The following is a 23,092-nucleotide window of genomic DNA, read 5'->3' as shown; positions in this document are numbered from 1 at the left end:
TTGATTCAGTTTCATTGTTTATTTTTTATTTTATTAAATGCGTATTTATACTGTTCAACCATGATATCATGTTATTAGAAATAAGGCTATTATTATAATATGCAATCACTCCTGCGTTTTATCATCAAGATCAATATTTTTTTGCGCTTTCTATAAGACTTTATCGTAGATCCTGGGACAAGAAAATTAGAAACCTACTAAAATTTGCACTTAATATTATTTGATGTGTTAAAAAGGGACCTTTACATTTTTTAACTTTTTAATTGCCTTTAAATTTAATTTTCAAATGGGAAAACCCGCCGTTCTTTAAATTAACGCTAGTCACGTGCACTTGATCAGCTGCTAAACGTCATAGTTGTCAGTTCTGTCAGACTGACAACAAATTTGTATAATTGATTCGCCCTTAAGATGTTTCGTGTCTTCAGTATGATCATTTGGTGGTGAAAGACCCAAAATTAGCCAAACAGCATGAATTTGCACCAAATAGTCAGCGGAGCTTGCAACGCTGGCGATAAATGCTTCGCTGTGGGGAGCGTAGAGGGTGTACCATTTACGGTTAGTCCACATTTTTATGTTTAATTTTGTAATAAAGTAATTATTCAAAGGCTTATGCTGCGGGATGCAATATCGTGATCCTTGCCTCAACTTTCGAACGCGTCCAGATTATTCCAGGCGCTGTTCATGATTACATTCGCATAAGTTCAATTGATTGTTCAAGTGATACAGGGAAGATTGCTGCCGCTTATGAGAACACTGTCTGCATTTATGAACCCACACCTCTCATTCATAACACTTCGAGACATGTGAGTCCTCGAAATTGATTCGATTGATCCTGACACCAGTTTTTAGGGGCTGGATTATAGGTGGGTTCAAACTGGTACTTTGAAAACGGATTCTTTAATTCGGGCCTTGAGCTGGAATTTGGAAGGGACGAGGTTGCTAACGGCAGGGTCTCACGTGCAGCTTTGGCATCTCAATTCATTTCCACTACCCTTTGAGGAAAAATCAAATGTTACTTTCACGCTTGGGGGCGAAAATGCAGACGGCACTGATTCTATGGACTATGCCGATGAACCCGACAAACCTCAGGGTAATTTTAAAAATAAACAAAATTAATTTATTCAAAAAGAGTTTCAAACAATATAAAAAATAGACGTAAAATCCAATAAAACACATGTGGCGCAACGCTTTGTAGAATTGCCAGTGTAATAAAAATGACATCAAACTCAATTTGTTAGTTAAGATAATGGAACGTAAAGCAATTTTGAATATTAAGTTGAAGCACTGGATGACTACCAACAACTTAATAATAATAAGGACGTTTTTTGTTGTTGTTTACTTGTAATAAAATACGTAATATTTCTGCGTCTTATTGTCTTTAGAAAGTTACAAATAAATTTACGATTCATTCCACTGGTCCTAAATTAATTGGATAAATGTTGGATTAATTGAATTACTAACCTTGTGTTAGTTTTTAGAATTATTTTAATTTGGATTTTTTTGCTTATGTTCTTTCTTTTTTATTTAATTTTATTTTGTTTTCTTCTTTGGGCATTACCTAGTCAAATAGTATGTATAACAAAAACGCAAAAAATTAAAAAATGAGTCATTGCATTTGTCGGTTGCAAATACATTTTTTTGTTATCTCTCTGGAAGGTCTATTGTAAGTGGAATGGTATGTTATGTTAAATATTTCATACGATGAGTTTTTACAGTTAGCTATGTTGAATGATGTCACTGATTCTGTGAATTTTATCGCATTTTATTATAATGAGAATTAACAATAACTTTGCGACTTTACAGTTTTTAATTTTTTTTAAATTAAAATTTACCAAAATTGTAATTGTAGAACAAGAGCTGACTAGTTGGCAATGTGTCTGGAAAGCAAACACAGCTATACCCGTACAACACTTAGCTTTCAGTCCAGACGGCACTTTATTCGCCACTTGCGGCGAAAACGATAGACTTGTGAAAATTTGGTATGAGAATAAACACTGTAAGTTTCACAAAAACGCTAAACCAAAACCTAAACGGTGAAATTTCAGTTTTATTCACATCTAGAAGTACTGACGGCCCTGTTGAACTAGAATACGGTTTTGTTTACATTGCCCATCCTCGAGCCGTCACTCATTTGTCATGGCGTACCACAAGCAAATACATGCCAAAGTGAGTTAATTCATATTCAAAAAAAAAATAATAATAATAAAAAATAACAGGGGATCCGTTTCAAATATGCTTGTTACATCGTGCAAAGACAACATTTGTCGTCTTTGGGTGGAGACAGTCCTGCCAGAAGACGGTCTAGTCAATTTATCGCAACTCGATCCTCAAGCACATCATCCGAAGTTCCGTACGCATCGCCATAAACACAGATTCATGCAAAGACTGAAGCACATGAAGTATTCGGCCAGTTTATTAAATGTTTAATTTTCTATCAAACAATTTGTAGAACATGTTTTCATATTCGGCGACACGCCAAAAGACAGGCGCAAGGTGTTGGAGGCCCGTCACCTCCAATACCCACTCTGCCATCAACCTACAGCGTACATGATTTCCATTCGTACGGATATCACGGAACCGGTAAAAAAAATTGGGGAAAATAACATTTTTACAACTGAAATTTAGGTGTAACGCCTGGTCTTCATTTTCATCTGGCGGCTTCAGTCAATGCCGAAACTGATATTCCATTGGTGCCAAGTATCAGTTTTTGTAACCCGCGCCCGGCTTTTGTTCTACATTGGTTGGATAATAAAGAAATGCATTTTAGTATGCAAGCTGAATCGTTGCTAGAAGAACTAACAAGGTATCCTACGATTTTTTTTGTGTTTGTTTTATGGGGGTTTTTAGGCGCGTTGTTGAGCATCCTGAAGGTTCAGAACCGGTTGAAGAACCACTTATGGAATCAGGCGGTTCCGATGGTTTGGATGCTCGCATTGAAACCTTGCTCAGGGACTGGCACCACAGTCCTGATTTATTGTTTAGTATACATCCAGTCGATGGCAGTTTCCTAATCTGGTAAGAAAATTTGGGGAAAAATTGTATTTAATTGGTTTATTTATCAGGGTGGTGGAATGGTTGGACGAGTATCACCCGGGTTCGTTCCGCCAAGCCCAAGTTTCGTTTTCCACGCGCATCCCTTCAGCCTTTCCTCTCGGGGATTCCATGAGTATGTCGACAACGGTAAGTCTGTACAGTGCCGCCCCCATCATCAAGCACCTAGTGAAAGACGTGGCGGCACATCGTGATGGCCCTGGCTTAGCCAGTGTTAAAGAAGAAGACGAAAGTAACCCCAATGCTGAAGTAGAGCCGACACAAGACGAACAAAACGAGTCCGCTGTCGTTTCCCTAGTCACCAAACACGATAACGGAACTCTAAACCTTTGGGAACTAACTTTTGCCGACCAAAGCAAATTCAGTCAAGTTTTAAGCATCGGGCATAGAAGTCGGGCCTCCGGGCACCGATTTAGGGTCAACGATATCACCTGTCACCCTGTCCTACCTCTACTTCTCACAACAAGTCACCACAACATTATCGAACAGAATAAAAATCAACAAAGCAGGGTTTGTTACAATTTATTTTATTTATTGTGTTCGGGAAAATTGGCGCTTTCAGGGCTTCTGTAGCGAGCTGATTTTGTGGAAAGTGGACGCCGTTGGCCCTCTTTCAAAATCAGGCGGTATCTGCGAGCTGGCCCGTATCAGTTCGCCTGAACCTTCAGCGTTCAGTAACGTAGCCTGGATTCCGACTTTATTGCCCTCTAGTACTTTGGGCAATTTTTCAAACTCACCGAGTGCTTGTTTTGTCGCGTCCGATGGCGAATGTTTGCGGGTGTATCAAGCTGTGATTGATGCACGGACGCTTTTGGCCGACTTGTCATTTAAAGAAAGACGAGAGGTTGATGAAAATGAAAGTATGTCGGATTTGTCGTCCTTTAACCAGGAAAGTTTGCTCGAAAACATCAACATAGTGTCACAGCAGAGTACCTCACGACCTGGTTGTATTATCCAGTTGGAAACGATCTCGCAAGCCATTCAGTGGCAAAACACTACCTTTTTACACGTGTATCAGGAACAATTAATAACGGGTCAGAGAACGTCCGCTGTGAGTCTTTCGGCTCATGATGCTATGGTCGATTTGCAACAAAATGCAGTGTTTGAAGAACCGTTCTATATTGTCTTGTTGGATTGTACCGATCAGAACACAATCATACACATGTGGAAACTCACTATAGCGTCGAATGAAGTTGATTGTTCCCTGACGGGGAGCCAAATGTACGTTCCTGACTGTAATCTAGTCCAAGACGAGAATGATATCTCCAGAAAAAACAGCATGGAATCGTTGCATATTAAACAGACAAAAGTCAGTCCCCATATTAATATCACCGTGACGAGAGAAGTTAAACAAATTTTGCCGATTCCTGACGGTGTGGAGATCGTTCATGCTGCCCCAGCAGCTGGTCATTTGAGTTCGGCGTCCATTTACCCAGCTTGTCTGGCGCCGTATTGTTTTGCAACGGCTTGTAGCGATGGAGTTATAAGATTTTGGACGGTTACAAGTAATTCACAAGAAATCAAAACCATGAAAGAGCACTTGTTGGAGGAGGATGGGATGGTGGTTAACACAGGAAAGGTGAGTTTTTGTTTTAACACGAGTTAAAAAATTTTGCCACGTTTTTGTGATCAAAGCAATGTTATTGTCATAAAAAAATTCGAATTATTTGACTCCCAATTCGGCTATTTTTCCGATAATTTTTGATGTATTTTTGCTTCATTTTTGAATGAATTTTGTTACACACCTACGTTTCTGAGGAATAAATTTGGTAAAACGCTCGAAAAAAACTGAAAATTAATACCTAAGATTTTCTAAAAAAAAAAGACAGGGGCTGCATTCAGAACTTTGCATCCCGGCGGCTGTGAAGCTAGAGACAGCCCTGACTGAATGACGTTTAGAGACACCATTTCCGATCAAATCTAGTATTTTTTCGTCTGTTCCGGCTTTATTTTCGAGATAATTTGACGATTTTTTTTATTTATTTTCATTAAAAGCATAAGCTGCTAAATTTTCCATTCAGTTCATAATGATTCATTATAATTATAATTAAAGGTTTGGACTGAATGGAACATGCTTAAAGAGTCAGCGATAGAGATCGAAGGCCAGGTCCTCAACATCAGTGTTGCGTATTCGGGCCGTCTAGCTTGCGCTTACAAGTACGGCAAAAGCTTCACCAGACCCAACAAAAACGATCCCGACTCGCGTTTCATCAACTTATGCGTGGCTATTTACGAATGCGAATCAACCGGCGGTACTGAATGGGTACTAGAGGACATAATCCACTTGAAAAATATCCATTTGCCCCGAATTAACATCGACAGACACCTCGATTTAAGCTACTTGTACGATTCGCGCACTTTGAAGAAAAAACAACGCATCAACGAAGTTTTGCACACTTTTTCAAACGACGATCGGCAAACCCTAAGCACAGACTCGCACCTTAAATCGACCTTATTGGCAGTTCCAAGTTTCACGACTTTACAATCATTGCGAAAATCAATCTCCGAAATGGGCAATATCTGCCCCCTGACCCAAAAACACATAGTTCAGCTGGACTGGGTGTCGAACGAGGACGGGTCGCATATACTCACCGTTGCCTGCGGTAGCAAAATAATGCTGTATACACCTCTCTCGACCGATTTGGCCCAAGCCAACGTCAAAGCAATGAAAGAATCGATAAATAACTACCGCCCGATTTTACGCAAAGCTAGTTCCTTGGCACAGCCTCTTTTCGTGGACGATTTCAAGTGGATGACTTTGCGTAAAATCGAGCTACAAACGGCCGATGGTCTGCCAGCCCTCCCGATGCAAATCAGTTGGGTGCGCGATGGTATTCTCGTGGTCGGAATGGACTCGGAGATGCACGTCTACACCCAGTGGCGGCCCCAAGACCAGTCGCTCCAACCGATGGACGTGAGCGAACCCGATGGTAAAAACGGCCGTGACGTCGATTTCCGGACTCTCACCCAGGAAAACCAACGCAAACTCGCCGCGATACCGACACTTGGGCGCATCAGCTCGGTTAATTTGCAAATTCTTGACCGCAAACGCACAAATAAGGAGGCAAACCTCGATTATATGCCTGACTATGGTTTGTTTGAAGCGTCGCGAATCGCGTGTCCTGTTTTACCCCAATACCACCCCAAGCAACTGATGGAATTGCTCAATTCTGGTAAAATCCGATGGGTGAAGGCGATTCTAGCCCATTTGGTTAAGTGTGTCGGTGGTAATCAGGAAACTCCCGAGGATATGCAAGGGTGGGCAAGGGCTAGGACCCTATCGGTGAGCTACCCAGCCGGTAGTCCCGAACATAGGGCTAGTATCGGGGAAATTGCGTTGGATTACGATGAGATTAACAATATCCCGCCCTTGCCATTGTGGACGCTTTTGGCCGCTGATCAGGAACAAGCCGGGCCGCAGGAAGAAGAGAAAAATTACAACGAACTGTTTGATAGTAATTTAGGGATGGAAGAATCGTTGGACACACTTTTGGAAGACAAGGAAATGTCAAGGATGGACAGAAGACAGTCGGAACGTAATATTGGAATCACACATTTTACCCCAAAACAAGGCAGGGTTTTGTCGCGACTTTTGACTCATATGCATCTGCCCGGCTTGTCCAGCCTCGACCAAATGCATCTCCTGGCTTTGGCTGACACCGTGTCGACTTGTAACACAGATTTGGCCGAAAGATTTGCGATAGATTCGGCCAAATCGGCAATGGCCAAGGAAAATCTAGTCGGCCAGTCTGATGAAATAATCACTGATAGCTTGGACGACTGTGGCCTCAGATTCTTGCTCGCAATGAAGCATTACGGATATTTATTAAGGCAAGGAGTGTATTTCAATTTATTTTGTTTCAGAAATCAATAACTTTCGATAATTTGTTTTGAATTTCTCTCTCACAATATCAAAAATTATTAGTAACGCGCTCCTTGTAGGTGTCTCCCGTTAGCCCAGCGCACGCAGTTTCAAAAACAAGGCGTCGGTACTAACAACCTAGCCTGGGCCTATCACTCCGAAAGCCAAGAAGAGCTCCTAAATTTAATCCCAAGCTACGCAAAAGGCGAACCAACGTGGCCCCAACTGCGCGAACTGGGTGTCGGTTGGTGGATCAGAAACCTGGCGTTGTTGAAACAATGCGTTCAAGTGTTAGCAAAGGCGGCTTACCAAGTCAAGCAGGACCCTATGGACGCGGCTTTGTATTACCTGGCAATGAATAAGAAAAGCCTGCTCTGGGGTTTATACAGGTTGGTGCAAATCGCGTCAAGTAGTGTGTAAATTGTTTTTTAAAGGTCAAAACGCGACAAAAAAATGACCGAGTTTTTCGCTAACAATTTCTCTGAAGATCGCTGGCGCAAAGCCGCCCTTAAAAACGCCTATGCCTTGCTTGGCAAGCAACGGTTCGACCATGCAGCCGCGTTTTTCCTACTTGCTGGTAATCTGAAAGATGCCACGGAGGTGTGTTTGCAAAAACTGCACGACTTGCAACTGGCCTTGGTCATCGTGCGCTTGTACGAAGGCGATGGTGATAGTTTCAAAAAATTGTTGTACCAGGAAATTTTAGGTTGCGATTGCGATGGTATTGCTCGATCGTGAAGCGATTTTTATAACAATGTGTGTTTTAAGGCTCGAATGAAGACATAACTAAAGCACACCCTGATCCGTTTTTGCGCTCGATGGCTTACTGGTCCTTGAAAGAGCACCAAGCTGCGTTAAGTACGCTTCTTATTGGCAACGCTGGGACTCAGCATCACACGCACGAAGACGAAGCTAGGGAAACTAAGGAAGCGGATCCGAACGTTTTCAATTTTTATGTTTACTTGCGGACGCATCCGCTACTTGTCAGACAACACATGGCCAATTGTGGTCAAAAGAAAGCTTGGCTTCCTGGTGGTAAGCAAGTGGTGGTCGAAGAATCGATCACACCGTTGGAACGACAGTTATATTTTGCTACGGCTCATGGACACTTCCGGGCCGGTTGTCCAGCTCTAGCGTTGGAAGTTTTGTCGAAACTGCCCTACATTGTGACCGAAAATAAACAAACGACGCCTTGTAAGCTGGCTGTTTTATGTGTTCGGTGTTTGTTGAGTGTGTTTTAGTGGTGTCGCCGAAAGTGAATGAGGCGAAGACGGAAATTGATACTGGGATTATTTCATGGGAAAGTGGTCAACAAACGGCTGATTCGTTCGATTGGGGAACCACTTTAGCTCAATACAAGACCAAAACTGATGATTTGGATTTGAAATGGAGTGATGATGAGAAGGATTCCGAAACATCAGATGAAGGACTTAAAATGAAGTGTGACAGTAAGGACGAGGCGGAGGAAGAAAGTGACGAACCGGCCACTCAACACATTGATATTATGGCACAACAGTTGAAGTTTGTGGCCTGCTTGAAAATTCTCATGGAGGAGTTGTCCACGCTAGCTACGGGCTTCGAGGTGGACGGTGGGTTTTTATTTAATTTAGCAAATTTTTGACAAATCTTTTCGAAATCGCTGAATTTCACGCGAAAAAACAAGTTATTGTTGACTAATTTTATTTCTATCCACTATTTCTAATTTCGTAAAAATTAAAAACGATCCTAAATTCGTGAAAATATTTCACACCCCTTTGAACTTTTTTGTTGTGGCAAATTCTCTCTAAAAATTATGTATCTGGTTGTAAAAATAAAAAAATGTTGAAATTAAACAATAAGAATGTGTTACTTCAGGGGGTCAGTTGCGTTACCAGCTTTACATCTGGCTGGAAAGAGAAGTCGAGGCTTTAAGACAACTGTGTAATTACTCGACCACGGACATTGTTGAGCCTTTAGATTTGGAAGCGCCTCCAGAAATAGAAAATTCAGTCACAGAAACGGGCACACGTCCCACCTTACACGAAATACTAATCCAAGAGAAGTTAGATTTCGAGGCTAAAGTGCAACGAGCCGCAAAACGAAAACGCTGGCTTAGAGGTAACTTCCGTATTTCAAAAAAGTGGAAAAACATTTTTGGTAATTCCAGCAAATGAGATTCTTTTGCGAACTTTGCTCAGTTATTGTTCGCTGCATGGCGCCACCGGTGGTTTGGCTTCAGTTCGAATGGAATTAGTCCTTCTCTTGCAAGAGTTGCAACAAGAGAAGACCCACCAACAACTGTTGAGTCCTTTACCGTTTCCTACCAGTTTACCGCTGCTTGCAGCTAGTGTTGCGAGTAGTAAAACTGTGATTGCTGACCCGATCAGATATCTACAATGTCTGATTCACGACATGTTGGAAACTGTAAAAATCACACTTGAGTTGACTTTTTTTGAAGTCATTGTTTCCAGATTGTTGAACTTCCAAGACCTAATACTTATCAAAGCCAACTTATCGTACTCCGCGACTTGGCTATAGCTTTGTCGGCTTGCATTTACCAGTCGTTGTGTGACTCTGATACTTTTAAAAGTAATTTACCCGACAGTCAGGAAGTTTGTTCGACTCATTTAGTCGGAAGGAGACGGCGAGTTTCAGTCAATGACAGTCAGCAAATCATTACTTTGCCGCCGAAATGGCCCGGTGTTACAAGTTTACGTGCTTTACTAGCACGTGAAAAAGACGAAGATACGCCGAGGTTAACAGTAGTGTTATGCGAAGCCTTCTCAGCAACTTACTTAGCATTGGTATTGTACGGTTTGAGCACTTGCGATTGTGTCATACTGTTTCATGTAACGGCGCATGTTTTCAACCAAGATGTGTGGGGCCAGTAAGTTTAATTAAATATTTCACCGATTAAAAGTAATTTGAAAAAATTAGGCTGTTTGGTGGCGGTATTAAAAAATTACTCCGGACGGCAAGTATCGGAGGCGCTCAAACAAATGCCACAAATCAAGGTTCGCAAAGTACTCAAGGTACCCCAACTGAGGAAGTTACCGGTCCTGCAAATTGGTTAAACAAGCAACGAGTTAAACTCAACACCAAACTACTAGGACACCAACCGTCGCAAATGAAGGAGGACAAACCGACTTACAGAGAACAGTTTGTTCCACCTGAAATGAGTATTTTGGCGTACTTGTTGACCAAAGTGAGTATAAAGCTGGGCTTGAGTGAGGTTTAAAAATTTATTTAGCCGGATGCTGGTCCCGATTGTGATGATATTGAAAGCGAGTCCGAAAGCGAAGACGAGGATGTTTTTGATATGCCGGCACAAAGTGCCCGAGTCGTAAACAACGAGCATTCGGATCCCAATTCGTACTCGTGGCTGGTTTTGAAGTTGGCGACGCTGAAGATCGTGCAAACGCGACTTACCGAATTTTTATCGGTAAGTTAGATCATTTATTTTCATTACAACACTGCTATTAAGAAAAGACTTGTCTTGTGACATTTTAATCTTGCAAAAAATTGTCGTGCAAAAAAGACTTGACGTCCTATTTTTTTCCACTTCAGTATCAGACTTACGGTCTGTAAAATAATGGTCAGGGAAATGTAGTGCAACGCAGTAAAAAAAACGCCTTTAATTCGTTTCAAATTAATTTTGAACAGCATCACATTGTTAATAGCCTGAGAAAAATAAATGAGAAAAAAAATAAAAATTTGGGTTTATAAAGGTGATAAAAAATAATCTTGGTAACTTAGGTGGCGGGTTTGGAGCTGAACGAGCTCCCGGTGGCGAGCCCCTTGATACATTCCTCCTTGCGCCGCTTAGCCAACTGGCAGGAAAGTTTGAGAAAAGAGTTAGACTGCCGCCAGGCACCCCCCGAATATATCCCTGGTTGTTTTGTTGAAAACACCACAGGACCCCCAATCCAGAAATACCGCCAGTTATTGGAACCCCACAACACCCCATTTAGCAACAAAAGTTCCGCAAGTACCGCCAGGCGTTTATGGACTTATCTCGTTCACCAAGAGTCAGTCCAGGACATTTTTATCCGAGCTGTTTTCGGCAAAAGACGCTCACTTAGTGCTTTGGAGGAGGAACTACCGCACCCTGAACCCGCTGCTCCGGAACCTGTTCGTATTATTCACAAGGAACAGGATTCCATCGCTGCTTTTAGCCTCAATCAAGTATTTTAACCGATTTTTTTGAGTTATTTTACTGAAAATGATGGTTTAGGTCAACTCTGGCTTGATTGTGGTGGCAACTCCGCGCGAGTTGCAAGAAATGGATATTTCGTTGTTGCTGGAATTGCCAGCCTGGTTGGAGGACGAATGCGAGTTGGATATTTTGAATTTGACTAAAGACGTCCCCGACCCCAGTGTGCCCCCGTTTTTGGTAATCCAGAGTGCCGGTGATCGAACGAAAGACACACAACCCGGCAGCCCCCAGCCTGGCATTGCCAGTCAAAGCGGTCGCGGGACGAGTGTGGTAAGATTAGTTTTGAATTTTTTTTGGATAATGTGTGCCACGTTTGATTTGTAAACTTGACTACTAACTAAAATTGTTACTAAAAATAACTTGGATTCGAGGGTAATCACGTTGCTTCTTCGTTTGTGTTTGGTATTGAAACGTTACTAAAATGAAAATTTTGTGTACCTATGTGTGTAGATGAAGGGGCTAAGCTTCCCGGGTTGTCACGATGCCAATTTTGTCCATCTCGTTCTGCTTCGGTCGGCGCACATGCTTCGACCGGTGTGTTTTCTAACACTCTGCTCTGTTTTTGCTTGTTTCCTGTGTTGTGGTGGTTGATAGGTGTTTGGTGTTGTTTGGTTTATTTAATAGTTGTAGTGTTTGGTGTAACAGGGACGGGACTAATAGAATATTTAAAAAATATTCCATTGTCTCGTCAAGTTGGTCGGAACTTTTCGCGGCACAAAATTGCATTATTTTTTAGTTGTCGCATGTTGTTTTCATTTTCATTCTGGACTTAACACAAAAACATGAATTTCATGTTTAAGATGCAAGATTTATTATTTCGTTTAAATAAATTTGTAGTAAACGCAATAGTTGGTGCAAATTTGTTAACTGTTTCCGAGAAAAAGAATTATTTTACGCTTCCGTAAGAATAAAGTATGAAGAAAATTATACGTTTTTTATTTACATAAGCGTTTTTATCTACCAGCTGCTTTTTCTGTCTTTTTCATATTATTATTAAATGACTTAGATAATGATCATCTCACGATTTTTGAGCAAGTAAATCTGAGGTTGTTTTCTAACTCTGTGCGAATGTGCGATTTTACAGAGTTTGATTAAAAACTAAAATTACTTCAAATAAATTGTTTATAATAAAATATTCTTTTTCTCGTAAAATAACACTGGTTTACGTAATTACAATGTGGTTGATTCTCTCTATTTAGTAGTTTTTCACTTTTTGCCCATTACATACAAAAACTATATCCTACCAATTGCAGTATGTATTAATAAAAATTACATTTATCCGCGTTTATCGGTGATTTGTGCACCATTTAATCTAAAAAAAACTTGGATCTAGAACTTTATATGTCGAAAAATTCGCGAAATTTAAAGTGTTTTCCATCGAAAATTTTGTAGAATTAGAGTTTTTTATCAATTTCAATAATAATTGATGAACGTTCGAAATTATTTATTCCAAATCCAAGGTGTACAAAGACATTTATAAGATACAAAGTTTGTGTAAAAATAATGGACTTTTCGAATAAAAATTACGTCACTTGATAGTTTTTTAAATATGAATACAGTTTAAAATAAGACTGAATAAATGTTGTACCATTCAGCTTATCTCAAAAAATACGTAGTTAGAAGTAAGGAAATTACTAAATTCTTTGAAAATGGACCACATTGTACAGTGCACCAGAACTTAACATTTAATGGCCCAATCACCAAGCAAATAGGTACCTTGGCTAAATTAAGCATGTTACTGTCTAAAAAAATAAACCAACCATAAAACGCGAATTCTCTTAGGTACTGAAACATAAAATTGATGGAGTACGTCGAATAAGCGCACACCCTCTTCTGCCACTATGTAAGTCCGATATTAAGTGAAAAATAAGAATTTGAAATAATTATTTGAGCAGACTTGACCGGTGGTCAAGACGGCTCAGTCCAGTTGTGGGAGTGGGGTCACCAACAGCCGGTGGCGACCCCCAGACCAGCAGGGACTTACGCCAAAGTCACCAGAGTCAGGTTTTCGCAACACGGCAATAAATTCGGTGTTGCTGATTCCGACGGAAATTTAAGCCTGTTCCAAGTCGGGTTGAGTGTAAACGCCACCCGACCATTTTTCGTAAGACTTTGCGATTTTGCGTCCCGTTTCACTATTTTTTAAAATTATAGACCCTCCAGTGTCACAATAAAGGTATCAGCGATTTTGTTTTTCTGGGTTCTTGTAGCCTACTGGCGACCGGTACGTAAATAAAATTTTGGGTGTGCAGTTTTAATGTGAGAATTGTGCAGCTGGTCACAGTTCTGAGAGTAAGAACGTGTGTATTTGGGATTCGATTTTGCCGCATGGTAAGGCTTTGGTTGTGGCGTTCACTTGCCACGACCAGGGGGCCAGCAGTCTTGTGTTTGCGCCCCAGCACCAAGTACTTATCTCGGCCGGGAAAAGGGGCGATGTTTGTTTAATCGATGTGCGGTCTAAAACGATTAGGCACAAGTTCACGGCACATGAGAGTGCAGTCAAGTGCATTGCGATTGATCCGCATGAGGAGTACTTTGCTACTGGATCGGCAGACGGCGATATTAAGGTTTTTTTATTCATTTTTCGTGAACAGTTAAGTGTTTACACGTTTTTTAGATTTGGGGGGTTGCGGTTCCCAATGTTTTGCTGTCTTTGCCAACAGAACACGCTCGAAGTAGCTTCTTCAAGAATATTGGGCAAGGAGTCACACAATTACATATTGATTCTCATGCACGTTTGTTCTCCTGTGGGGCTGATGGCAGTATGAAAGTTCGTCAGTTGCCCGATAGGGAGACTTTGCTCGTTCACAACCACCATTAATTTTTCGCCTAAACATAGGGCTTTTTAGATAGTGATTATGCCGATTTGATTATGATTAATTGATATTTTTATAGCTTGTTATTGGCTGTTGTTGCAGGTTCTCATTTGTTTGTTGAGTATTGTCCAAATTGCTATCATGTAACTATTGAACTATATTGTTAATACATGTGATTATAAAGGTTTAAAATGAAACTATTGTATTTTAGATGTATATGTTTAGAATAAATATTTTGTTTGAAAGTTGGGTTTTATTTCCAAAGCAAGACTGACATGTACCTCCTATAAAATATCTGCATTTTTGCAAAGTGAAGTTAAAATATTACTATTTGCATCATATACGGTCGCACAGAAATCAGCTTTTTATAGCCGACGCTAAGTTCTGTTTGATTATTATTTTTTTAGATATGTACCTAATCTGAATGCAAATTTTCACGTAAACAAACATGTTTACATTTATAATTAAAAAAAAAAAAACGAACTGCATATTATCATCAATCTCTTAAATTTTTAGTAGAATTCATGTGATCTAATAATAAAATTGGATGAAATAAATATTTGGTTGCTCATTCTGATTTGACTGTTGTAATTTCCAAGTAACAAGTTAAATATTAGTCAAATAATGTTTGGTTTGAAATTTCATCATCAAGAAAGAATTTTTGTGTCCATTTTTCACCTTTTTCAATATTTATTTGTTTATCGGCATTGTTGTCTTGCCTGCTAATAATAAAATCTGGGATCAGTTATTATCGCATGAGTATGAGAGGTCAGTATATTTATTATCGTTTATTATGTAACACAAGATTATGAAAAATATAATAATGTACTTATCACTCCATACACATAAAAATCACAAATGATGTGCAAAAAGTCAGTTTGAAACTGGTTTATCGGAAATTTTCAAACATGATATTCTGAGGAGGAAAATTTTAATTTCATAAAAAAAGCGATCAACATGCGGACATTTTAGGTAAATCATTCCCACATCAGTCATCATTCCAACTGTTTACATAAATTTAAGTTACGAAGGTTATCGCATACGCCTATAAAATAATTCCATCTCGTATGTTTATACGTAATAACAATATTATACATTCAGAAAAAGTAATTATTCTTACGTAAAAATCAAGGCGCCGATTGACTTATCAGCAGTGCGGTTCATTATTATTATTATTACCCAAAAATAAACCAACACATACCAAGACAATTGCTGGTTTGTTTACAAATACGATTGAAAAGACTCGAGTTATCCCAAAAGAAAAATGCCAAAAAACTTTAATAATAAATATGGATAAAGATATATTTTTCCACCAAAGATATAAAAGCATGCATTATCAACATTACAAACATTTACTCATAATATTTATTGAAGAGTGTTTGTTAACCACATTCGGAAAATGGCACCAAAGGATAACTTAACAGCCGTTTTGTACGGCATCAACGACATGCGACTTGTAAGTGCAAATTTTTCTCACCCTTATTTTAAATTTTATTTGTTACCACCCAGGAACAAAGACCAATCCCTGTCCCCAAACCAAATCGTAAGTCATTAATTTAAAATTACAACACGGCGCTTATACTTTATTTTTTCCAAAAAAAAAAATAGAAGTACTTCTTAAAATGGAAGTCGTGGGTATTTGTGGCTCCGATGTCCATTACTTGGTCAGTGGCAGAATTGGCCCTTTTGTGGTTACAGATCCCATGGTTATAGGTTTGCGTTATTTTCTCTTTTTTTATCACTTTAACATTTAATTTAAAAAGGACACGAAGCCTCCGGAACGGTAATACAAGTCGGACGCGACGTCAAAAATCTTAAACCAGGTATGTTATTTTTCTTTATCAAAATTTTTAAAAAATTATTTAGGTGATCGTGTGGCTATCGAGCCTGGAATAACTTGCCGCACTTGTGCTGACTGCAAAAGCGGCAATTACCACCTGTGCAAGGACATGATTTTTTGTGCAACTCCGCCAGTTGATGGGAATTTGACTAGATATTACGTCCACGATGCCGATTTTTGCCACAAGTACCGTTTTTTTTTTCATTTGATGATTATCACAATTAATTTTTAAAGGTTGCCCGATAACATGGACTTGGAAGAGGGTGCCCTTATGGAGCCCCTCTCCGTGGGTGTCCACGCGTGCAGGAGGGCCGGAGTGCGCATAGGTTCCGTGGTTTTGGTTCTAGGTGCTGGCCCGATTGGTCTAGTTTCAATGCTTACAGCCAAGGCAATGGGTGCTTCCAAAGTCATAATTACAGGTTTCGTCCAACTTTTGATATGATTCCCAAATAACGTTTTTATTTACTAGATATTGTGGGCCACCGATTGCAAAAAGCTAAAGAGTTAGGTGCTGATTTCACCCTACAAATTGGTCAAAACACGACTGAAGAAGAAATCGTGTCAGAGATTAAAGCAAAATTGGGGGAAGACCCGAATATCACTTTGGAATGCACGGGGGCCGAACAATGCGTCCGAGTTGCTTTACAAGTGAATGGTTTCAGTCTCCCGTTACTTGGAATAATTTTAATTGTAGGTCACAAAATCCGGAGGTACTGTTATTTTGGTAGGTTTAGGGAAATTTGAAATGACCGTGCCTCTGGCGGGTGCTTTGGTACGCGAAGTCAACATACGTGGAGTGTTCCGATACAATAATGAGTAAATAAGTACGTAATTTTTTTTCAACCTAAGATTTTTTCCAGTTATCCGATCGCAATCGAAATGGTCAAAACAGGCAAAGTTAATGTGAAACCACTAATAACGCACCACTATAAAATGGAAGATACGCTGAAAGCTTTTCACACTGCTAAGACAGGCGAAGGAAATCCGATCAAGGTGTTAATACACGCGAATCCTGACTGGAAACCGTAATTTTTGTAAAAATTAACACTGTTGGCTTAAATTCAATAAACTTATTTTGATAGACTTTCCTTTTGTTTTTCTGATATTCCTTCATTCGTTCTGCTCATCATTTAGTGGATTTATACGGCTTTAACAGTTGTAAGATTTCACTGTGATGAAAAAAAAGCTCTTTTCGGCATAAAGTTCCATTCCAAATTACTACAGAAAAATGCAACAGTGCATTTGAATTTTTGAGATTCCAAAATTCAGTTTTTGCTAATAAATAACATTCTTAATTTATTTTTTTTCTCTACGTGTGTGAATTTTTTAGAATGTTTTGAACCCTTTTTATCCTTAAAATTGCTCCGCCTTTGATTTACAACTAATGAAATCGTTGTATAAACACTCCGGTTAATACCAACTCCACTGATGTTTGTTTATGTGACTTTAACAGTGCGCCATAATTACAAATGAAAGGCAACTTTTTTTCAATAATTCAAACAAATTGTAACGAGTAATAGAAACATAAATAGAATTATCAAGAAAGGGAAGCAAGTCGACCTCCACATGACCGCATGTTTGCAGCATTTTTTCACATTGTAGTATTTATTTTACACCTCCCTCCAGTTTCAACATTTTACACTCCTGATATTACGTCAAGTTATTTGTTATAAAAGCGAACGTATCAGCGAGAGCATTTTAATAAAAGTAGTCAACTGTTCCATCAGTGTTTTTGTAAGTGACACAAATGGCAGCTAAGGATAATTTAACAGCCGTCCTTTACGGCATCGACGACATGCGTTTGGTAAGTCCCAAAAAACCAAAAAATCCAATCTCAAAATTCGCTTCAGGAACAACGACCGATTCCCGTCCCCAAAGACAACCGTAAGTTTAATAACAATAAACGCAACAAACGGTGACATTAAACAATTGTAGAAGTCCTGCTTAAAATGGAATCAGTCGGAATTTGCGGCTCAGACGTGCATTATTTAGTCCAGGGCCGGATCGGGCCTTTCATCGTCGAAAAACCCATGATAATCGGTAATTTTTTCGGCTTGAATTTAACCTCGCTATCGCGTCTTAAATGATAACAATTCTTAGGTCACGAGGCGTCCGGAACGGTCGTTTTGTGCGGCAAAAATGTCACCTCCTTGAAACCCGGTAAATAAATAAATAACCACCAAAGCGACTCATTATTAATTGAGTTTAGGCGACCGCGTGGCCATTGAGCCCGGCGTTGGCTGCAGGATGTGCTCTTTCTGCAAAGAGGGCAACTACCACCTTTGCCTCGACATGCAATTTTGCGCCACGCCGCCAGTGGACGGCAACCTCTCCAGATTCTACGTCCACGACGCCGATTTCTGCTTCAAGTATGCACAAGCCCAACACCCAAAAATGAAAAAAAGTGATTTTTCACTGATTTAGCTTTTTGCAGACTTCCGGACAATGTGAGCCTTGACGAAGGCGCCCTGATGGAGCCGCTGGCGGTGGGCGTGCACGCGTGTAAGCGCGCAAATGTGCGCTTCGGCGACGTGGTTTTGATTCTGGGGGCTGGGCCCATTGGGCTTGTTACGCTTTTGGCTGCTAAGGCCATGGGGGCCACCAAGGCCCTAATCACTGACATTGTTGACATACGATTGACCAAAGCCAAAGAACTGGGGGCTGACTATACTTTAAAAATTGAGAAGAGCATGACCGAGGAAGAGATAATAAAAAAAATTAAGGCCCTGTTAGGGGAAGAACCTAACGTTAGTCTTGACTGTACTGGTGCCGAACAATGTGTTAGAGTTGCTGTCCAGGTTTGTATATTTTTATTTGGAGTTGGTTTAGATTTGTTTAAATAATAGGCGACCAAAAGTGGAGGTGTGGTCACGTTGATTGGTTTAGGAGCTTTCGAAATGAATTTGCCGTTAACGGGCGCTCTTATTCGAGAAGTTGACATTCGAGGTGTTTTCCGCTATAATAATGAGTATGTATTGATTTTTGTTATCAAATGATATTGTTGTCACCTCCACTTGAGTACAAGTGCTTGCATTATCGATTTTTTTAGTTATCCGACTGCTATTGAAATGGTGAGAAGTGGAAAAGCAAATGTTAAATCTTTGATTACGCATCACTACAAGATTGAAGATACTTTGAAAGCGTTCCATACGGCGAAAACAGGCGAAGGAAATCCGATTAAAGTAATGATTCATGCCAATCCAGAATGGAAAAAATAAATGTGGCTTGTGTACAGATTATACATTCATTTATTTTTCTTATATTGTGTATGTATGTATTAATAAAGAGCTACAAGTTCAATTATTATTAAATTATTTCGGGTTATTTTGAGTCAGAAACTTCTTTACGAGTTGTCTAAACGAAAAATTCTTCAAACCGCGACCATTTATTCACGCATTCCCACTTTGTAACAAAAGGAAAAAAATAAAATGCACTCACCTCGTGACATCTACTTCTGCTACTGTTTGTAGCGAACGGACCTACTGTAATTAAAAAACAACATTAAGTACTCCCATCTTCAAAAATTGGCCGATAAATGTTATAAATTTATTGTAATTTTTTTAAAAAATAAATTTGGACTAACCCTTTAATCCTGATCCTTCTGGTACGATTGGCACACATTTCTCACTCGAAATTTTCACAAATTCACATTTTTTAACGTTTAAATACACGCACTGAAGTTACGAATCCGAGAAAATGTCCTTATTTAATAAATTTATGAGCCCTCCCTTCGCGACAATAGTAAGTGACTAACTGAATAAAATTAAATGGCACAACAATAGTTGTGTAAGAATATTCAGATAAAACGACATTAACAAAAAAATATTCTGTTTAAATGAGCGCGAACACAGAGGTTTGCCCGATTCATTGATTCTTTATTACTTAATTTTTTGTGGTACCTAAACTATTCAGGAAAATGCCCACATATTGGAGAAATTTCATTTTCGAGCTCGTTTTTGAGCACATAATTATTGGTATTTTAGCGAAATGCAAACACTACCAAAACACCAATAAATTTTCTTCAAATCGAAGCGAAAAAGTGACGGAAAATTAAGAATAATACAGAGCTGAAAAGCCAAGGCAATTTACCGCACATGTTAACATGAAATCAAGACGAAATAAAGCAAACCATCTTGAAATTACCATACTGTGAATTTATTTTAATTTTTTATATAAACGAAAAAAAGAATTAAATTCTGTTTTTGTGTTTGTTGTGATTTTAAACATCTAATAAATATATAATAAATAATAAAAAGTCGCAAAGTTACTCACCTTTCTGAGTGGTGGAAATATAAATTAAACAATAATATATTATGACGTTTACTATTGTCAGTTTCGATTTTATTAAATAGTAAATGTCCAAGTTAACACAATAAGACAAGAATATCACTGGAAAATGCTGCGATCATGTGCCAAAATTTTCCCAAAAATTTATTTGCGGACATTCCAGGCCAGGTTTAGCTGCTGTAGCAAATCCAGTCAGAAAAATAACTTAGCTGCGGTCCTGCACGGCATTGGAGATTTACGCTTGGTAGGTCACCACTTCAGTAAACTCCCTAATCCATATATTTTAGGAAAATAGACCCATGCCCATCATTAAAGACAATCGTAGGTAAAACACAATTCGTTGCTTTTGCAATTTTCCTCGCTTTTTAGAGGTGCTCCTTCAAATGGAAACAGTGGGCATTTGTGGCTCAGACGTCCATTACCTTGTGGAAGGCCGAATTGGTCCTTTTGTGGTAAAAAACCCAATGGTCATTGGTACTTTGCACTATTACTATTTAAATTGAAATCACTTCGCTCCGACAGGGCACGAGGCTTCCGGAACCGTCCTCGAAATCGGAAAAAAAGTCAAAACTCTTAAACCAGGTTAAATGTTAAAAAAAATCGTTCCAAACGCAGTTTAATTTAAGGTGATCGAGTGGCAATCGAGCCGGGGGTTGGTTGTCGGGTTTGCACATTTTGCAAAGACGGTAGATATCACCTGTGTCCCGACATGGCATTTTGTGCAACTCCTCCCATCGATGGAAACTTGTGCAGATTTTTTGCCCACGATGCAGATTTTTGTTTCAAGTAGCGGAAACAAATCGACCAACTTTTTAAAAAAAAAAAAACAAATTGTAGATTACCCGAGCACTTGACTCTCGATGAGGGTGCTTTAATGGAACCCTTATCTGTCGCTGTGCACTCTTGCAAGCGGGCAAATGTTCGTTTAGGGGACGTGGTTCTAGTGGTGGGAGCTGGTCCCATTGGACTCACTTCCCTGCTTGCAGCAAGAGCTTATGGTGCCTCTGCTGTTCTTATAACAGGTCATTTATACAATACTTTAATAAATTGTTGGAGGAATGCGTTTCTAAAGATTTGGCAGAACATCGCTTGAATAAAGCGAGAGAACTTGGAGCTGATTACGTCTTTAAAGTTGAGAAAAATATGCCAGAAGAAGAGCTTGTGAAAGAGATTAAATGCTTGTTGAGGGTGGACCCAAATATTACGATAGAATGTACAGGGGAGGAATCTAGCATTAGAGCTTCCCTCCAGGTTTTTCCAAAATTGGAACAAACACAATTGTCGATAATACTCAATTCAGGTTACAAAAACTGGAGGTGTTGTGGTTTTAGTCGGTTTGGGAAAATTTGACCTAAATCTACCAATTTTTCCCTTATTTCGGGAGGTTGATGTTAGAGGGATATTTCGCTATAATAATGAGTAAGAATCATTAAAAAAATAATTATATGAAGCTATTAATTTTTGTAGCTATCCGCAAGCTATAGAAATGGTGCAGAGTGGAAAAGCAAATGTGAAGCCCCTAATTACACATCATTTTGCAATGGAAGACACGGTTAAAGCGTTCGAGACCGCAAGAACTGGGGCAGGGAATCCAATTAAAATCCTGATTCATGCCAATCCAGTTTGGAAGATTTGTGAATAAACAAATACGTATTTATTTTTCCGAAGTGTTTTTTATTAAATTAAGCGTGCGCGTTCGCGAGAGAGACGGCAGGATTCTGTGGAGAAACGCCAGAATTCAATTTCCAATCGGATCAATGGCCGATGACCGATCAGAGGCTAAATAACATCTGATTTGGAGCACCAGGAGAATATAAGGAGGTGGAGGTAACCGTTAAGCCGCCAATATTTCCGATAGGTTCACATCAATCGATTTTATGCTCGCTTGGCGCGCGATAAATTGTTTATTGAATTTGGCACGATTTCAAATTATTTTCAGAACGGACGCTCTGTGATGCGAGGGATTATGTTACTAAAACTTCATTCCGCTCGCTACCACATACAAAATACAAACGAATGTAACTTTATTTGAAATAACTTTTGAATGGGGATTGACTCTAGCAGAGAGCTGAATTCCTAGATCTCTTGCCGGTTCTGTTTGCCTGATATTAGGCGGGCCAAGCGAGGAGCTCGCATTCCGTTTCCCGCATTCTTCACGTTATTTTCGTTGGCAAAGCCAACACCAGGTGGCCGACTTCGTACCCAAACCACCCAGAATACGAAATTTAATATTACGCAGTGATGGCAACAAATTATTATCACAAATTTGGGAAACAACAATTTATTGTTTAAAAATTGTTCTTTTTGGTTTTTAACATGATTTAAAAAAATATTTGTGAAGAAAAAAAATATTTGGCAGCGGTGGGATTCGAACCCACGCCTCCGAAGAGACTGGTGCCTTAAACCAGCGCCTTAGACCGCTCGGCCACGCTACCCTGTGCTTCAGGACTTTGACCAGCACGTTTATCTTCAGAAAGCCACTGAAACTAATTTTTCATGAAAGAAACATCGTAATTTCTGGTTGGAAGTGTTTTATTTAAAACTACCAGACTCGATAAGCGTAATTTTTATTCAGTACACAATACTTTCAGTTTTTTACCAACAAATCTGTTAGTGTTCAAATCAAATGAAAAAAATACAGTATATTAACTACAATAAAGCAAACCTAAACTAAAAAAAAATAATTTCCGCTCTTTAATAAAGGCTTGTTTCCTAAAAATAGCTGCGGAATATTTTAAATTATTTTATCCGTAATTATTATTGAACAAAAAATCTGTAACAATGTCAACGATATTTTTTTACAACAGGAAATAATACAATAAATTGACGAATAATAAAGCTTACGGTTGTAATTTTTTGGATTCTTTGGAAGTGTAAATTACCTAAAAATAAAGATAAATAATAATAATATTAATAATAAAAGTGCTTTTATTATTTGAATGAAAAGAACTTCAAAACATAATAAATAATAGCAAACAATTTGGATACCTGTCTGTATGTACCTCTGATATTTCATAAACAAAATTAATAATGCGATATGA

At 39.1% G+C, this 23,092-nt stretch overlaps 4 protein-coding genes and 1 non-coding gene across 6 annotated transcripts; 4 read left to right on the top strand and 1 right to left on the bottom strand.

The window, feature by feature from the left end:
- Positions 1–345: 345 nt before the first annotated feature.
- Positions 346–15,381, top strand: Rbcn-3A (Rabconnectin-3A). Of its 2 annotated transcripts, XM_015985129.2 has the most exons (29): positions 346–555; positions 606–803; positions 850–1,090; positions 1,850–1,996; positions 2,046–2,166; positions 2,217–2,399; positions 2,450–2,580; positions 2,626–2,803; positions 2,848–3,015; positions 3,063–3,561; positions 3,614–4,630; positions 5,105–6,882; positions 6,994–7,302; positions 7,348–7,634; positions 7,682–8,107; positions 8,155–8,502; positions 8,768–9,010; positions 9,060–9,316; positions 9,364–9,779; positions 9,830–10,097; positions 10,143–10,334; positions 10,649–11,077; positions 11,127–11,378; positions 11,559–11,642; positions 12,891–12,951; positions 13,004–13,212; positions 13,263–13,332; positions 13,383–13,675; positions 13,726–15,381. In XM_015985129.2, exons 1-29 carry the CDS (start codon positions 469–471, stop codon positions 13,927–13,929), a joined length of 9,096 nt encoding a protein of 3,031 aa, XP_015840615.1. In that variant the 5' UTR covers positions 346–468; the 3' UTR covers positions 13,930–15,381. The 2 variants fall into 2 exon arrangements, with proteins under 2 accessions (XP_015840615.1, XP_064212433.1); XM_064356363.1 differs by lacking the exon at positions 11,559–11,642.
- LOC661035 (sorbitol dehydrogenase) lies at positions 15,246–16,850 on the top strand. The gene is made up of 9 exons (XM_967224.5): positions 15,246–15,380; positions 15,434–15,467; positions 15,533–15,637; positions 15,688–15,747; positions 15,791–15,950; positions 15,999–16,183; positions 16,234–16,412; positions 16,459–16,580; positions 16,625–16,850. The coding sequence occupies exons 1-9, from the start codon at positions 15,324–15,326 to the stop codon at positions 16,791–16,793; spliced, it is 1,071 nt and encodes a 356-aa protein (XP_972317.1). The 5' UTR covers positions 15,246–15,323; the 3' UTR covers positions 16,794–16,850.
- A 559-nt stretch (positions 16,851–17,409) lies between these two features.
- Positions 17,410–19,064, top strand: LOC661091 (sorbitol dehydrogenase). Its single transcript, XM_967275.4, has 8 exons — positions 17,410–17,568; positions 17,615–17,648; positions 17,700–17,804; positions 17,865–17,924; positions 17,974–18,133; positions 18,199–18,562; positions 18,611–18,732; positions 18,814–19,064. Exons 1-8 carry the CDS (start codon positions 17,512–17,514, stop codon positions 18,980–18,982), a joined length of 1,071 nt encoding a protein of 356 aa, XP_972368.2. The 5' UTR covers positions 17,410–17,511; the 3' UTR covers positions 18,983–19,064.
- Positions 19,065–20,073: 1,009 nt separating this feature from the next.
- Positions 20,074–21,711, top strand: LOC661140 (sorbitol dehydrogenase). Its single transcript, XM_967321.5, has 9 exons — positions 20,074–20,295; positions 20,339–20,372; positions 20,421–20,525; positions 20,574–20,633; positions 20,678–20,837; positions 20,889–21,073; positions 21,124–21,302; positions 21,352–21,470; positions 21,519–21,711. Exons 1-9 carry the CDS (start codon positions 20,161–20,163, stop codon positions 21,691–21,693), a joined length of 1,152 nt encoding a protein of 383 aa, XP_972414.3. The 5' UTR covers positions 20,074–20,160; the 3' UTR covers positions 21,694–21,711.
- A 693-nt stretch (positions 21,712–22,404) lies between these two features.
- On the bottom strand, positions 22,405–22,486 carry TRNAL-AAG (transfer RNA leucine (anticodon AAG)). The gene has a single exon. It is a non-coding gene; the product is annotated as a tRNA-Leu (tRNA).
- Between the last annotated feature and the right edge of the window lie 606 nt (positions 22,487–23,092).

Source organism: Tribolium castaneum, chromosome 4 (assembly GCF_031307605.1).
Source record: "Tribolium castaneum strain GA2 chromosome 4, icTriCast1.1, whole genome shotgun sequence".
NCBI classification, from domain to species: Eukaryota; Metazoa; Arthropoda; class Insecta; order Coleoptera; family Tenebrionidae; genus Tribolium; species Tribolium castaneum.
The sequence above is the reverse complement of the archived record's forward strand: the minus strand, read 5'-3'. Positions and strand labels throughout refer to the sequence as shown.